The sequence below is a fragment of the Acanthaster planci genome, linkage group LG12 (assembly GCF_054643075.1).
Source record: "Acanthaster planci isolate LZ-2023a linkage group LG12, COTS_SCS, whole genome shotgun sequence".
Taxonomy (NCBI): Eukaryota; Metazoa; Echinodermata; class Asteroidea; order Valvatida; family Acanthasteridae; genus Acanthaster; species Acanthaster planci.
Genome location: NC_141788.1, coordinates 5,014,598 through 5,030,610, shown reverse-complemented (window position 1 = coordinate 5,030,610; position 16,013 = coordinate 5,014,598). Strand labels below are relative to the sequence as shown.

At 40.4% G+C, this 16,013-nt stretch overlaps 1 protein-coding gene across 7 annotated transcripts; it reads right to left on the bottom strand.

The window, feature by feature from the left end:
• Positions 1–722: 722 nt before the first annotated feature.
• On the bottom strand, positions 723–8,240 carry LOC147797089 (tyrosine-protein kinase receptor Tie-1-like). 7 transcript variants are annotated; one of them, XM_087143976.1, is made up of 14 exons: positions 7,977–8,240; positions 7,140–7,298; positions 6,476–6,751; positions 5,865–6,296; positions 5,230–5,375; positions 4,312–4,567; positions 3,886–3,996; positions 3,318–3,478; positions 3,081–3,194; positions 2,837–2,907; positions 2,318–2,358; positions 1,767–1,863; positions 1,336–1,441; positions 723–1,032 (listed from the first exon to the last, which is right to left on the bottom strand). In XM_087143976.1, the coding sequence occupies exons 1-14, from the start codon at positions 8,104–8,106 to the stop codon at positions 961–963; spliced, it is 2,172 nt and encodes a 723-aa protein (XP_087000102.1). In that variant the 5' UTR covers positions 8,107–8,240; the 3' UTR covers positions 723–960. The 7 variants fall into 7 exon arrangements, with proteins under 7 accessions (XP_087000102.1, XP_087000103.1, XP_087000106.1 ...); XM_087143977.1 differs by having other exon boundaries at positions 1,767–1,845; XM_087143980.1 differs by having other exon boundaries at positions 5,865–6,062.
• Between the last annotated feature and the right edge of the window lie 7,773 nt (positions 8,241–16,013).

The following is a 16,013-nucleotide window of genomic DNA, read 5'->3' as shown; positions in this document are numbered from 1 at the left end:
GCTGAACCATTTAAGCGTTACAAACCCCATGAAAAAAAATTTGGGTTAGCATACAAGTCCAGATAACCAAACAATAGTACAATGAATTTTTTTTTCATTGTGAAGCTTACAAACGGCATAATTTGCCAGATGGAATTTCAGGCTATTCATGGTGAAAGACAGCAGTAGGTGGAAAGGCTTGCAGTAGCACCATGCAAAGGAATATATCTCTTATGAGTATGTGTGGTTCTTAATGGAACCGGGAGTATATACACTCAACGTTTCGGATTGCGTGCTCAGTTCGTCATCAGGAGACTGAAGAGATGTATAATTTGCGTTTGAATTTCTAGCGTGTACATATACATTCGTTGTAAAAGGTTATGACCACAGAAACCAGAAAAATATACACCACCTACCGGTACTGATATATTTGTAAACTGTGTAAAATTAATAAGTATTTCTTATAAACCTCCTGAACTCTTCTCTGTGTAAACATGAAAAAAATGTATGGCTGTCTTATACTGTTTATAAGTGGGGCCTATACTGTACACTGATATTTTGTTTGAATGATTTTTGCATGGCCCATCATGATCACCCATCACAAGTTCAATTCCAAAAAGGTTTCCAGAAGCTTGAACTGTTCTGCTTAAAATACATGTGAACTTGAAACTTCTTGGGGCATCACCCAAAAGGAAATGACAGCTAAAGTATAACAAACGAGAGTCACATACGTTTGACCAAAAGATAAATGATTTTCCCCACTCGACCATTCCCGCTTTGTTGTGACTTGACTTGTGAATTTCCAAATTCATGCCCCCCGTCTCAGTTACAAAGAAGGTATACTAAATCTTATGTCAAAGTGAAATAGATTGCCTCTGCGTAAATACTAATCGGTGTAATTCGAAATGAAGAGGTTGTCTCATAAGCCACGCAGGATACAATGCTGATTGTGCCAACACTCTCATATTCCGACTATCGAAGTCAGTTAACATCCAGCTCTGGGCGTATTAAGTATTTCTGCTGCTCAGATGTTGGCAAGGGTCGTATGTAATTCTGTAGGTGGAGAACATTAACATGATTTAAGACATGTTTTCCTACGTATGGTTAAATGTTCCAATATGAATGGTGCATTGCACCTGTTACCGATTTTACAGTGCGATACGCTACAGTTAATCTACATATAAAAAGCCACTGTTTTAAATAACTTAAGTATAAATCTTTGCATCATTGCGGGTCACATACGAGACTCTAAATATTCGATCTGCCTGTGTTTGAATTCGTCAGATTAGTGGTCCTACACATGAATTGCGTACTGTTAATTGAAAATATTTACAAAAAAATACAACCTTTACGTACCACTGCAACTCGTTTATCTTTCACTACAGCCAGGACTGAAGAGAGTTCCAAGAAAGAAGGTCGGTTTCTTGGATCCATATGCCAGCACTTGAGCATCAAGTTGTGACTGTGAAAATAAGCCAAGGTGTACAAGTATTGTTTAGAGATAAAAGCAATTACAAACAGTGCAAACTTACGCCAACGATGTTTGCAATAAATTCGAGTTGACAAATTATACATTGCTGTGACCTGAATGCCTAAACGTAAGAACTTCTGTTGAGCGGTTAATACCACAAAAGGCAAAGAAACTGGTAAAATGCGAAATACTAGCAACTCACAGTTCTCTTTTTAGTAACGGCATTCACTGTTACGAAATAATCTCAAGCAATGTATATAGTACATATTGCAGGGCAACAGTTCTCTTATCTTCCGTTTATAATCCATCATCTTACAGTTCATCAGCGCAGTTGCTCAGCTTCGGCATACGGTATCCGTTTTCCAACCTCGACAACAGGTTCTCAGATCTGATGTCTGCGTAGGGAGTGGCCCCTGGAAGTATTTGAAAAAAATTAAAAACAACCACCGCTGATATTCCAAACTTGCGTGCATGCTAAATGGGGGAAGATTACAGGCCTGTAGTAACTCCTTTTGAACGTTTATATTGTGGGTCAAAAATGGAATCATCTTCCATCTTCAGAAACTTATTGCCACTATGCCAGCAGTGATTATATGGGCGTTTCCCGTGAGCATGTTTTTCGATTTTCATTTGATGGAAAATTAATTATCGACTTGATAAAGTTTATAATCATGTGATTTCTTTTGACAGACGCATAATAAATGCCACTTTTGAAAAGATAAATCCACACCCATGTTGAAGATGTGTCTTAGGACACTCAAGCAATCCATAGATTTCATGTACCATCACACTAGCTGTTCCAATACACATGAAAGCATACTACACAGAATTGAGAAAACGTTATCAAAATCACTTATCGTAGCCTACCTAAGGTCGCAATTTCCCACAGGACGATTCCGAAGGACCATCTAGTGATTAAAATACAGTTGTATACAGTTGTAAACTTCAGTCATGTTGGTAAAGTTTTGAGAGTAAATTAAATTCACTAGCCAAAGCCCTATCTCTTGTGCAATTGCCTTGACTCATTTCAAACCAAACTGAGGTTCATGGGCTTTTCCTTCAAACCTCCAGAATGTCCAGTCATTTATGAAAGTCACTTATTAATTTAATAATTCATAATGAAAAATAATTATTTCAACTGTAAATCCTTTCAAAGAGTTTTGTCAGGAGAGGCATCAAAGGAGATAAGTTGAGGCCCAAAATCGAAGCAAGTTCCAAGACAGAGGTGGCTTCGACAAAATAGAGAGGAAAACAGACTAAAGTGGGAGCCTATGGCAGTGGCTTCGAGGGTTCTTTGGAACAGTAATGTACAGGATTTAATCTAAACCTGATAGACGTGGCGCTGAGTGGGCATACTGTACGAAAATCAATTCGTCTAAAACTTACACGGTACTCTTTGATGTGAACGATTTCTCCATCAACGATTCCAGGGACAACCAGCGAATGGGAACACGAGCCTGTACAGCAGTCAATACAGCGACAAACAAAGAGAATTTCATTGGGCAACATTGACGGAGAAGCCCCCAAAGAAGGAATAAGATCTGCGAAAAAGCATGTGCCACGGGAGGGCCAAAAAAGTAAAACACTTGCAACAGGGAACAAACTTGAGCTTGCATTCGAAATTATTTACCTTAGTCACATAACTGTTTATGTCTTCTTCTCGTGACAAGCCACGATCAGATACCTTGGGAACCGCATTATTTGCAAGACGGATGTTTCTAGCCGACAAATCGCTGTGAATCACCTACCGAAACGAAGGGTTTCAGGGAACAGTTACATTAAATTAACTCTTGTTCCATCTTGAAGACGGACTTAAAGTTTCATAACAGTGGCTTTGTGGACCGAATCTTTGGTTATTAATACTCGCCCCCGTTGCAGCCAAATGTTGCATCCCTCTGGCAACGCCCAAAGCAAACTGTATCAGCTTCTCAGAGAGCAGTGGTTGGTCTTTCCACAAGGATCTTGCCTTTCTAAGATAGGAACGGAGATCGCCCTTTGGCGTATAGTCCACGGCTACATAGAGACTATCTGCAAAATTAAAGTATACAATATAATTATGAACCTATGAATTAATGATAAAAGTGAATATTAGTTCCACAAGTGATTATGTATGCAGAAAAATGGTATATACACTTTTTGGGTTAAGTCATATTGGCAATCGAGGGCATTTTAAAGAACTAACAGTGAATTTATACCAATTCAACAACAGCGTCACAAACAAATGGCAAAAGCAATGGCCCCACTACTGCTTGATTCATGCTGGTACTTTTTAATATTGTCCTCCTATGTTTGCTAAATTAGTTAAACAAATTTCGTGGAAAACAGAAGCACTTCCAGTGTCGTCATCCAATTACATATTAGTTTCAAGCCACGAACAAAAGGCGCTTGGCTTTGACTTGTTTGAAAGCACAATGGTACCAAATAACCTCATGTACCTTTATGTTGACACGCTCCAAGGATGCCGACAACGTTAGGGTGCCGTCCAGTCTGAGACAGAGCTCGTAATTCTATCATAAATATCTCGGTATCATTTGTAGAGGCATCCCCTGATAGCAAGAACAAATTTTTGAATGCTATATACAATAATATGTTAGAACAGAGCGAACTTAAATACGCTAATGAAATGGGCGGTTTACGAGAAACAAATTTGTATAGTCGCTGTGACTTGTTAATTTGTCCACAAAATTGACCTCAGAATTCTAAAGAAGCATTCAGGCTACACCAGGTAAATTCACCCCCCCCAACAGCAGTCCTAGATACAATTCTTCACTGAATCCAATTGCATTGCACAAATAAACAAATTCAGATGTTAATAGTGTTTAACATTTAGCGGTCACTCAAAGGCCACAAGTTAAATGTACCTGCAAGTTTCTTAATAGCTGCTTTTGTGAACACGCCTTCTCTCTTCACAGCACCGTCAAGCACGTCACTAAAGTATCCGCCACCCAAGGCCTTCTGTCCAAACACAATATTCCCCCATGGAATGTTCCAGTCTTCGGCCCAATACGGCAGACCAATATCTGCATAGCTTGTGGATGAACCCGCGCCAGGGACATGTGCAGAGCCCGATGATGGGCACACGTCGTCCTTCCGGGATATTCTCCTTTCGTATGCTGTCTGCAACAAAAAGGTAAACTTAGTGTTACGAAAAAAAATGTCTTGTAATGAACGGTACTGAAACAATCCTGCCAATAATGATTGGTTTAGGTCTTATGACTGCCATAAATAGATCTTTACAAGCAGCGATAAGGCAAACTTAACACATGGGAGTTGCGAAGATTTTTTCCGGGGCAGCCCTTTCTTCCATGCAAGAAATGGAGGAGGCATGTCACTTCTGAACATTGAAATTGATACACGGGGGTATTTCCAGTCCAAAATTTGTAACACGCCGTCTTTTTTCATCTGTTTGCTTTTTTCACGTTTTGTCCCCGAAATGCAAGTTTTGATCTTCACTACTTTATGGGTGAATGGCCTATATAATAACGATGTATGATTTCGACTTAATTACCACCTGACCATGACCATTACTTTTGCTTAGAAGTAGTCATCGACCAAAGTCAAGTGAGACTTAGTACCTAAGGTGACCTTTGATTCCACTCCGTTTTTAACATAAATAAGGCAGGCAAGAAAAGGGATGTTTCAGAGATTTGACAAACTATGAATTGAAACATTACGTAAATTCTAAACTAGTCCTTTTAAAGGTGCAGTCCACCCGGCTAAACCCCCTTGACAAGCAATTTTTACATCTAATTTTTTTTTATCGTACATGAATGCCTTACCAGTTCCTGTCCACCAGCTTGTGTCCTGCCTGGCTTTGAAGTCCGTCGTCTTTTATTGCACAGGCACACAACGGTAGTAGCCACAATTAGTAAAATTACACAAGCAAAGACTCCGCAAACAACTATCACAACAAGATTTTGCACACCTGCATTGTTCACAGTTAAAAGGAAAATGATAACATAGGTTATGAGAGAAATATGAATGAGAAAACATGGAAAAGGAGCAAACTGTATCTTGTATATCCCCCCGAAAAAAATTAAAAAGAGACAAAAATTGAGAAAGAAATTTTTTAAAAGGATAAGGGAAGAAGGGGATGGAAATCACTTAGTTACTTGAAAAACTTCGACACCGACCATTTCTATCGTCTGTTAGTCATTAGCTTTTTAATTAGTATTGCTTTATGGGTTAGTTGCTGATGAGTAAAAAATCTTTCCCTGCGGAAAAAGTTCTTTGCCCCTCCCCCCAAAAATCTTGCAACACCCACGCCTAAAAGTCAAGAAGCACGTACTTTGAACACTGTGTAAAAGTTGTCCGTAAATCTGATAATGTTATCAATTCTAGCTCCCCTCACAATATTCCAAACTAAATGTGTAATTATAGCTTGCATCTCCTATCAAAGGAAATACGACCGTACCGGGTTCTGGGCTAGTTGATGCTCGCAAGGTAGCCATTGATTGTGTGAACATTGTAGTCCAAGATTCCATGACAGTAGGATTTTCTGTAGTTGAAGGGAGTGTTGCTAGGGGATATATCCAGGCTGATGCAGGACTCGTTGATCCTTCACCACCTCGTCCATCTCTCACAGCTGACACGCTAAACTGGTATTGAGTACCTGTTACCAGTGGTTGAACTACTAAGCTATAGGCAACCTGAGATTGGTCTCTTACTTGCACTTCGCCACCAACAGTCCATTCAACAGATGCGTTGGCATGATTGTAGTAGACAACGTATTTAATAATTGGTCCATCTCCAGAATCGGATATGTGTGATCCCCATGCTTGCCAACTTACGCTCACCGACGCTGGACCAGCATTGACTGAAGGAGGCTGGCCGAGGTGTGGTTGAACTACAGAGGAAACACTGACGGCGTTGTAGTTTGGTCATAACAATATCAACCAACATCAAGCACAGTTGTGGAGTGGTACTTTTATCTACAGGGTGTCATTAATTTTTAGCAATTCTGCTGAACATATTTCTGAGAGCAATTTCACAAAATGAAGTTATACAAAAGGTTCACGTACTTACCAAAGAAGGATACACTCAGCATTACTGATACACTTCTACTATTATGAGTAAGATAACAGCCGATCAGCAGACCGTCGCTTAGTCCAGGTACAGAGAATGTGTTGTTCAGCACACTGCCTTCAGTTGAAGTCGCTGATTGTAAGACCGCCAACCTACTGGATGCCACATATAGGAAAAGTGATCTTGCCAACAGAACATCCCCAGACGTAGCAGCACAGCTGAAATTTACATCCTGGCCTTGATTCGGCATTTTCAGCATTTTAAACTCTATGATGCCTGTTGAAACCAAAAGACACATCGTCGCATTGCTGGTTGAAAATTTCTGTTGCAATTGAATGACTAAATTCTAAGACTGCCAAACACCAATAACTTTCGCACACTTTTTGGTACCAAAACGTTGTCTCTACCACTCCATCCTGTGGCGTAAAGTTGTTCTCAACTCTGCTCTGAGTATCTATAGTTCTAACTATTAAAGGGGGAGAGAGCGAGAGTTCTTCAAATAACTACAAGGTGTAGAAACAATTATTTTTCTATAGATTTTAAGTACTTTTAACAAAGGTTTTCCAGATTTTTAACACTGTCAATTTTTTAAGATTGAAAAGCTTGTGTTGGGAACGGATGAATAGAGAGAAAAAAGAACTCGCAAAACTGTTTAGAGCCCTACCTGTCTGGCAGTTGTTCATATTTATATCGGACGTGAACCCCAAGTGACAGATTCCATTAGATCCACTGCAGTAGCCGCTATCTCTAACGCAGGCGGAGTTGTTAGCACAGTGACAATCATTTAGACAGTAAAGTCCGTAACTACCAACAGGACATGGAGCTGAACAGGAAGGTTTTCGAACATAAAAGATTAATCTATTGTGAACATGCATGGAAAGATAAGCACGAGGTACTAAACAGAGTTTGGCCTACTTTCACCCGATATGAGTTTCGCACTAGCACACTGCTGGAATCCGACACATGAGGTCGCCAAAGAAAGTCCTCCGATCCGTCCTATAGAACACATTATCTGAATTTTGAAGTAACTGAATTAAATAAAAACACAGTAATACATAGCATACAGATGTAAGAATAAAACAGATTTGTGACAGTTTTGCCATTGGTTTCACTTGGGTAAGGCAAGCGAAAGAAATTTAAGGAGACCGAGAGGATAACAACCAACAGTTACTGTATAAATTACCGTATACTGCTTTATATGTAATGTTATATATAATACATTGACTCTCTTCCCACTATTATCGGTTCATCAGTTTGAAGCTGACGAGTGCTTTGCCCCCAGAAATCCACCCCATGGAAAGAGTGCTCCCCCGAAAACATCGTGGCGAAGCCCAAGGGCTTACTGTCAGATTCTGGATACAAGAACAACAGAGTGGGTAACGAACTCGATATCCTCGAGAAAAATGATCCCACTGCAATGGTTTTAAACGGAAGCATCTACACGTGTCACAGAATTTTCTTCATGGTCATTCAAAATGTATGGTCCTCTTTTAGCCACTACCTTGCTCTGTACTGGTTGGCACGGGTCCCCCAGTCATCGATGGCGAAGGCACTGATGCATCATGTCCTGCATCAGACTGGATATATCCAGTCTGATGCAGGACTCCTTGGCCCTTCACCTCCTCGACCATCTCTCACTGCTGACACGCTAAACTGGTATTGAGTACTCGTTACCAGTGGTTGGACTACAAAGCTATTTGCAGGCTGGGTATTGCCTATCACTTGCACCTCGCCACCGACAGTCCATTCTACAGAAGCTCGCTTGAAGTACACAACGTATTTGACGACTGGCCCATCCCCAGAGTCAGTCGTGTATGATCCCCATGGATGCCAGGTAACAGTCACAGACGCTAGACCAGCAAGGACTGCTGGAGGCTGACTTAGGTACGGCTGAACTGTTGACAATAACAAGTTTTCAAACAAACGTGGCCTCATAATAGGTTAATTTAAAGGTAACTACTTCAGTAACTCACTAAATGGTACGATATAGTATTTTCGTTGAGATGGGAGTGTAGGCTACATAATGAATATGGTTTTGATAACTGTTTCAACCAAGCTGAAAAAAGACGTAATTTGTCACTGCAAATATTCTTAACAATACGCTTACCAAAAAGAGACACCCTAACATACGTCCACAGGCTTCCATTATGAAGGAGGTAGCAATAGACGTACTGATCGTCATTAAGTCCAGATGCAGAGAAAGTGTTATTCAGCACCTTCCCTTCAGTCACAGAGTCTGTTCGTGTGAATGATGTTGATGGATCGCCAGCAGCGAGGACAAGCAGGTTTGCTTGAAGAACATCTCCCGATGTGGCGGCGCAGCTGAATGTACCATTCTGGTTCAGGTTGGGCATGGTCAACATCTGGAGTTCAACGATTCCTTTGAAGGAACAAAGCGTACCACGATTGAATCGTTAGATTCCCGTATATACTGCTTGCTAGTTTAGCCTAACAAAAGTTACCATCTATTTGACAGTTGCACTATTTAATCAACAATTATGAAGTTCCGACCAATTTCTCGTAATTTCACTTTTGGTTAAAAATTTGTCATGGTTTTGGACTCAGTGCTGTGGTACACGAGAATCATTTGGGGGGAAAACAGATTTACACCAGACCTTGTTGCACAGAACTGAGACATTTTGATAAATTGGTCCAGCATGTAACACCATCAGAACGTGACACAGCAAAGGGGCAAGCATATGCCTCGAGCGCCAGGTGAAAGTAAGTTATACCTGTTTGGCAGTTGTTTGCGTTCATATCTGAATGGTATCCATCAGCACAGGCTCCATTAGATCCGCTGCAGTAGCCGCTATCTCTGACACAGGCAGCGTTGTTCGCACAGTGACAGTGGCTGAGGCAGTCTTGACCATACATGCCAGTCGGACACGTGCCTACTACTTCATCGTGACGTGCAATTTTGATAGAAAGACAAAGTTTGCATAAAGAGAAGAAAACATAATTGAATGACCTCGGGACAAAGAGCCTTTTGTTTGTCAAACTCATTTGATCTACTCATAGTTGTGTGACTAATTAAGAATTCTAACAGTCCAGCAGTAGTTTCCTTTAATTCCCTACTCCCTGTTAGGGTGAATTGATAGGAATTGACCCTATCACTTTTAAATAAAAGCATCATAAAAACAGTTCAACATTTGGACAGTGAGCTAGACTATTCTCCTGTAGATTTTCTCCTGTGACAAACTACAAAATTTGCTTTTCAAGAGCTGAAGGTCTGCCAGCACCACATGTTCCCGAGAGACAACATAATATTTTGCACGCTTAATCTTTGGTTGTAGTTGACGATTTTTTCTGTGGCAAAGCTCTTCACAAGATAATATTAAGCTCAATGAAATCACAAGCCATCAAAGAATCATTCAGCCAAATTCTCAGTTTGACAATGAAATGTCAAAGCCAGTCTTTGCTGCAGTAGTGAAAATTAATACACACCAGTTAATATTACTGGGATTGATAACGAAATTACAAGTGTTGATCATGACTAACCTACAATCCTCGTCCGAAAATTAGATATATTTTGTAAGTTAGAATGGTGATAACTTGCCTGATACACTGCAATGACCGAGCAATATGGCCAGAAAAAAGAGAGCCCAATCCGCCATGGCAAGGCCTCCATGAACGCGGAAATCAACAGTTAACCGTGGTAAAATTCCAAGCATCTATGTGTTTGCAGTACTGTTTTGTCGAATGTACCAATGCCCGTCATATATCTTCTAAACTGTAATCTAACGCATAGTCACGGCCACCGCCTCTGAACAGACAGGTAAATCTTAGCTACGTCGTTTTCTTTAAATTAGCCAAGGAAAAGTGTAAGAAACTTGCAAACTAATGTTTAACAATAAATATTGAATGCATGTAAACTCTACTAGCACAATCACACCACTTTTTGCCAAAGTTGATACGGGGGCCTAAAATAGCCACCGCAACAAGAATCTCACCAAGGGAAATAAACGAGGTAAATCAACCATCGAGAAAACAGAGGTAGCACCTTAAGCAGAAGCATATGCCTCGTCAGTAAGAAGTGGTAGGGTAGGGCGTGTTTAATCAAGGGCGGACTCAATTGTAGCAACGCAACCATAACCCACGCATTTCACAATCGTTCGTGAACCAGCGAAGTGCAGTTCCCATCGAAGGAGCTTCCATTACCAGGAAAATGGTTACCTCCCGTGGTTCTACCAGGGGATGTGTGTGCACTTTGGACGGAAGTCTGATGAGCACTTACGAGTTAAAACACACCTTAAAGGGCAGAAGTTAAATCTTGTCAAAAAAAAAATTTGTAAGCGTGCGTGCTTGCCTAATATGGGCCCACTCTCACGACTCAACGCAGTCCTTTAAGCATTGCATTCGAGCATTCCTACAGAAATGGCTGGAACATATCGAGGTTTCCTCTTGAATAATGTCAATGTTTGGTTCATAAATATGTTAATTTATAGCATAGAAAATAAGAAGGCCCTAAATTCCCTTGGTATGACTGAACGGAGAGAGAAAACAAGATTAAGTTGCACTCATTGATACATACGAATACAATGCACTGCCCTCACGCAATATTTGCATCATTGGTTGTGGCCCTTCAGTCCTTCCGTAGTTGGGACGAGCCACGCTTGGTCGCACTCATATACAGGTGTCCTGATTTTGAACTTCAGGTGTGCACGATAGGCTGCGTGACTGTACATATTTACTGGCCCAACCCTAGCCTACGGGTGCAACGTGCGCCTTGCAAATGGGTCTTTGTTGTGAGTGTTCGAAGCATTTGAATGCAATAAAAAGTACAAACTTTGGACAAAAGGTCAAGGGTGAAAATGCTCCCATTTGGCAGTGTGCAACAATTCGCTGGAAGTTTCGCAGTAGTATTTCTCAAATGTTGTCTTCACCACCAAAACTACAAAGTGAGCATCACATGGATCAAAGTTCCAATGGGTTTACCATCTCCTACCAAATGCAGTATCACCTTTCATTTTTAAACTTTGTCAGATTTTTATGCCTTTCTCTAAAAAAAGTTTGGTGACCCGGAAATAGCAGGATTTTATTACTGTGCATAACGCCCACGAAAATTGTAGCTTACTCCATGCCGCACAACGCACAATGACAGACAGGGGAGAATTGGGGAACTTTACGCTCAACAAGTACAGACATATCACAAAAGGCGAAGTTTACAAGCCTCTTGGCTGAAAAGATGACCTTTTTCACCTTCTGTAAATTTGAGATCTACCAACTGGTTTCCTTTCAACATGAACTGCGGTCCAGGAGTAATGTGTCTTTGAAGTCAGTAAATGAGGGGGTAATCGGGAAGTTTTCACAATTAAATCATGGAACCATCACCACCAACAACCTCCATCATATTACATGTGCTAATCAAGCAGACACTGGCATACAGCTCATGAGCGACCTGTATGCCAGGCTCACTATGTCCCCAGCCCCGCATTTTTGACAAATTGGCTATAAATGTAAACAATTTTCAAAGGAAAAATTGTGGATGAAAAACGTAATAGGCAATTTGGAACCTACATTTCGATTGGTATTCCCTGGTCATTTTCCGAAGTGTATAGGACAGCTCAGGGTAATTATAGTTTAATCTCTTTGGTTCTGCAGATGGCGTGTCTCGGAAAATTCAATTTTTCAGAGACTCTAAGATAATTTTCTTTCATCACTCTGATGAAGACACGCTCATTGAAACATTTCCCCTTGTTTCTATAGATAGGTTTACTCAGTTCTTGAGAATATTTAGAGGCACCTGTAATGGCTTCTTTGATGTTGCTCGCCGTTTGTCTAATACCGCGGTTGCAACTGGGCTTGGCAAACTTTGGTAAGATATGCATCTACTGCAGGTGCTAGGAAATGTTCCAAGAAACCACCGCAAAAATAATCGAGTGAACTCTTGATAAACATTAAAATTGATTGCATGAAGGAAAAAGGGGCTTATAATCTGGCAACTCCCCATGAACATATTACAATGAATGAGATAAATTCTGGGAGCACAATAAAAATATGTTTCAAGTATGTATAAGCACAGCTGGAATCACTGATCTCTGCTGCTGGCGTGGATGAGGGCGATCGCTCTTCATGCGGAATGTTATTCCATTAGGCGCTTGTAGCCAACGGCTGCCGTAAATTTTATTCCCACCGCCGCCCTCAAACAAGTGTCCGCTGTGGGTACTTTGTGATTGACATTCGCCATGATCATAGTGCAGCAGCTCTATGTAATCCTAACCTTATACGAATGTGGCAAAATGGGATGGACGTTTGAAACCTAAGAGATCTGTTACTGGCCATGCGCACTTCACTCAAAGAAAAAAAGCTGGACCAACCTGACGGGACCCTCTGATCTGCCTGTGTTTGTTTTACGTTTTCATTGTACGCGCTTATTTTCTCTGGGTGTTTTGGCTTTTGGCGGTGCTGCATTTGGAAAATGGTCAAATGTCCACAATTATTAATTCATTTATTTTATTCTTTCATTTTTAGTATACAGCCATCAAAGCTAAAATGTCATGCCACAGAAAACAGTGAAAATCAACTCAATAACTGAATTTAGGGAAACTAAAAACACTGGTTTAATTATTTATGTGCTGTTGAATTGGTTATCAAAGGTTGAATTTAAACAGTTCATGTTTAAAATCCTGAAATGGTCATTGGTTATTTTGGACAGAGACACGCCCTGTCGGGCTTGACCATTTTCCAGGTCAAACACGACCTTCTGTGAGGTCATTGCTACCTTTCTGGGGTCACAAATGTCATTGCTGGTCCAGAAAGGTTTATCTTAGGCCCCAAGGTATAAGCCCCAAGGTACAGTATAGAGTATACAAAGCTCCAACAAACTCTACGGAAAATAGGCATAGGCCTAAAGGTTTACATTCAGGGCGTTCAGAGAAATAGGCCCAAGAGATACAGGAGTGGAATCCATTGCTTCATCCATCTTTAAGTCTTTAATTAAATTGATTGGGTTATGTTCCTCACGCGCAAAATCGGTGCAATCTACAAGTTGATCATATATTTTCTACGCCCGGACATGGTTGCGTGACGTGCCTCTTCCCGAATTTGCGGATGATCGAACATCAGGTAAGTCGGGCCTCGGCCAGTTATATTTGTAAACCTCCTCTAGAGCTTTACAAAAGGATTGCGACCGAAGTTCACGGGTGAGACAAGACTATCTGACGATCTGTCATCAAGGCAAGTCAAGCTTGAGCGAAACTGGATGTAGCCCAACAACCCATCCCCGTTTCCTTAACCATGACATGATGCTATGCATGCACACTCTATGTTTTTAAATTTCAGTTGATCATTTCCAGTTCGAAACTTCCACCTACACAGTGGATGAAGATATTGGCACGGCAACAGTCTATGTACTATGGAGTGAACCTCGTGATCCAACAAGTTCGCAAGTTGGTAAGTGATCACTTATTCAGGTTTATAAAAGGCAAATATCGATGCCTCTTGCCTCTTAGGTAATTCCAACCCTAGGCTAGAATGTTTCGTGACAGCGGGAATTTCACGTTTAATTCGGATGCCACGATCATGTGGGGGATTAGTCAATCTTTTTTCATGATAACTTAATAATGCCCGATTCAGCAAGTCTTGTTTTCTTTCTATCAACGGTTGCGGACGGAAACCTTCCGCTTTACAAGTAGAAACCTCACTGCGTTAACGATAGTGCGATACGATCATTAACATGATATACCGCCGCCTCTTGGTTTGAACGTTATATTGCGATATTATACTTGAAGTCTTGTAATAAAAGGAGGTATAGTACGTAAACGATAAAACATACTGGTCTGTTACCGTTACTTTACGGTCTAAAACAAGGAACTACGGAATGCAAAAAAATGTTTCCCACATTACTCCGTCCTGGAAGTTGTTGATGCCATTGTTGGTCGTTCTTTCATTCCAGATGTTATGACTTCTGATGGTACAGCTGTGAATGGAATCGATTATGTAGCGACCACTGCCACTCTGAACTTCACATCAACCACCAACCGAGTGCCCTTTACTGTTGCAATTATAGATAATGGCGTAGATAACAATGATACCAACATACACTGCTTCAACGTCAGCTTGACCAACCCAAATCCAAACTCTGCCCTTCTTGGCCCAGACGCACGCAAGTTTGCATCAGTGACATCTCTTGAGCTTAAATCGTACCTTTGCCCCAACTGGGTGCATGAGTTTCGGGGTCAAGCGTGCCCTCAAATGTTGGTGACGGTTTTTTACACCAACGTACTTATTTGAGGAAAATCGATCAGTCATACTTGCTGTATTCATCGAAACTATTTTGGCAAATCGAAAAAAAAAATATATATATATATATACATCACGCCCACGCCCCTGTAATTCAAACTTTTGTTCATTTTTGTTAAAGTGAAAAGTGTGTGTTACCATACTTATTATTTATTAAGTCTGTTTCAAAAACTTTATTTTTGGTTTTTTTTTAAATATGGGACTTCAGTTTAGTAAATTGTTTATTGTCGTTAACAACAACAATTCGTTTTGGGCCAAGTTTCCAGATATCACTATGGCTTACAAAATGCCTAAGGTCACCACACAGGAAGTTGTAGATCTCTGGCATACAGACCATATGTTATTTTATCAAAATCAAATTAATTTTGCAGTTTATTGCGCTACAACCGCAAGTGGGATAGACTTTGCATTGTTGATCCCGACCCTTACGTATCTGCTTTGATGACCTTTTACGTCTATCACACTGTTCGAAAAGTAATATCACGTTGTAAGTTTTCACTACCGAGTGAACCCAAATTTGACCCACTAATGATTACTGCGATTATGATTCTTTTATTGAGTTTACGTTGATCCAAGCAAACATTTTAGACAAACTCGTGACCCTTATTCAAATGGTCTCGGAACTGCTTGGTATTTGGACATTGTAGGTCTTAGTAAACACGGAACTCATAATTATCTCCCTGTCCCTGGGAAAAACTACGATCCACAACCTGTGTACAACGAATATTATGGTCTCAAGGGTAACCTAATGGGATTTCATTGACAACCTGTGGGTTCAGGTCTCTCGTTGAAATATATAATTGGTTGGATCGAACAAGACGACAACGTTAAAACAGCTTGGCAAGACTTTATTCCTCACAAATGAACCAAACTTACAGATGTAGGATATACTCATAAAAATTATTCTATTCGAACTTACGTTTGGTCATTGTTCGGAGCTCAAGCTGATCAGTGTGTTAACAAAAGGAACTGGATTAGATGCCCAGATTCAATGTATCACTAATGTTGAATAAAAAAAATGCTTAACCAAACTAAAAGGATCTACTGATGACTATCAAAGTTCGCCTTAAATTGCCCGGAGTCATTTGAATCGTGTCATAAGACCAGGTTTGTATCTAATTCAATCGGATATGAACCTTCGATTTGGAACGACTGAAGGATGTAACAACAACATTCAAATCGCAACACCTGACAAGCACTTTGGATATCATCTGGAAGTTATCACAAATGAAGAAGTTAACATAAATGATCATGATGTTAAAGAAGTTGATCATGATGTTAAAGAAGTTGATCATGA

Coding starts and splice junctions, on each gene's coding strand:
- LOC147797089 (XM_087143976.1), bottom strand. CDS start 8,106: ATGGTCGAGGAGGTGAAGGGCCAAGGAGTCCTGCATCAGACTGGATAT. Junction 5,376..5,864: donor ATCAACTAGCCCAGAACCCG/GTACGGTCGTAT, acceptor TGAACAATGCAG/GTGTGCAAAATCTTGTTGTG. Junction 2,359..2,836: donor TTCACATCAAAGAGTACCGT/GTAAGTTTTAGA, acceptor TTTAATCACTAG/ATGGTCCTTCGGAATCGTCC.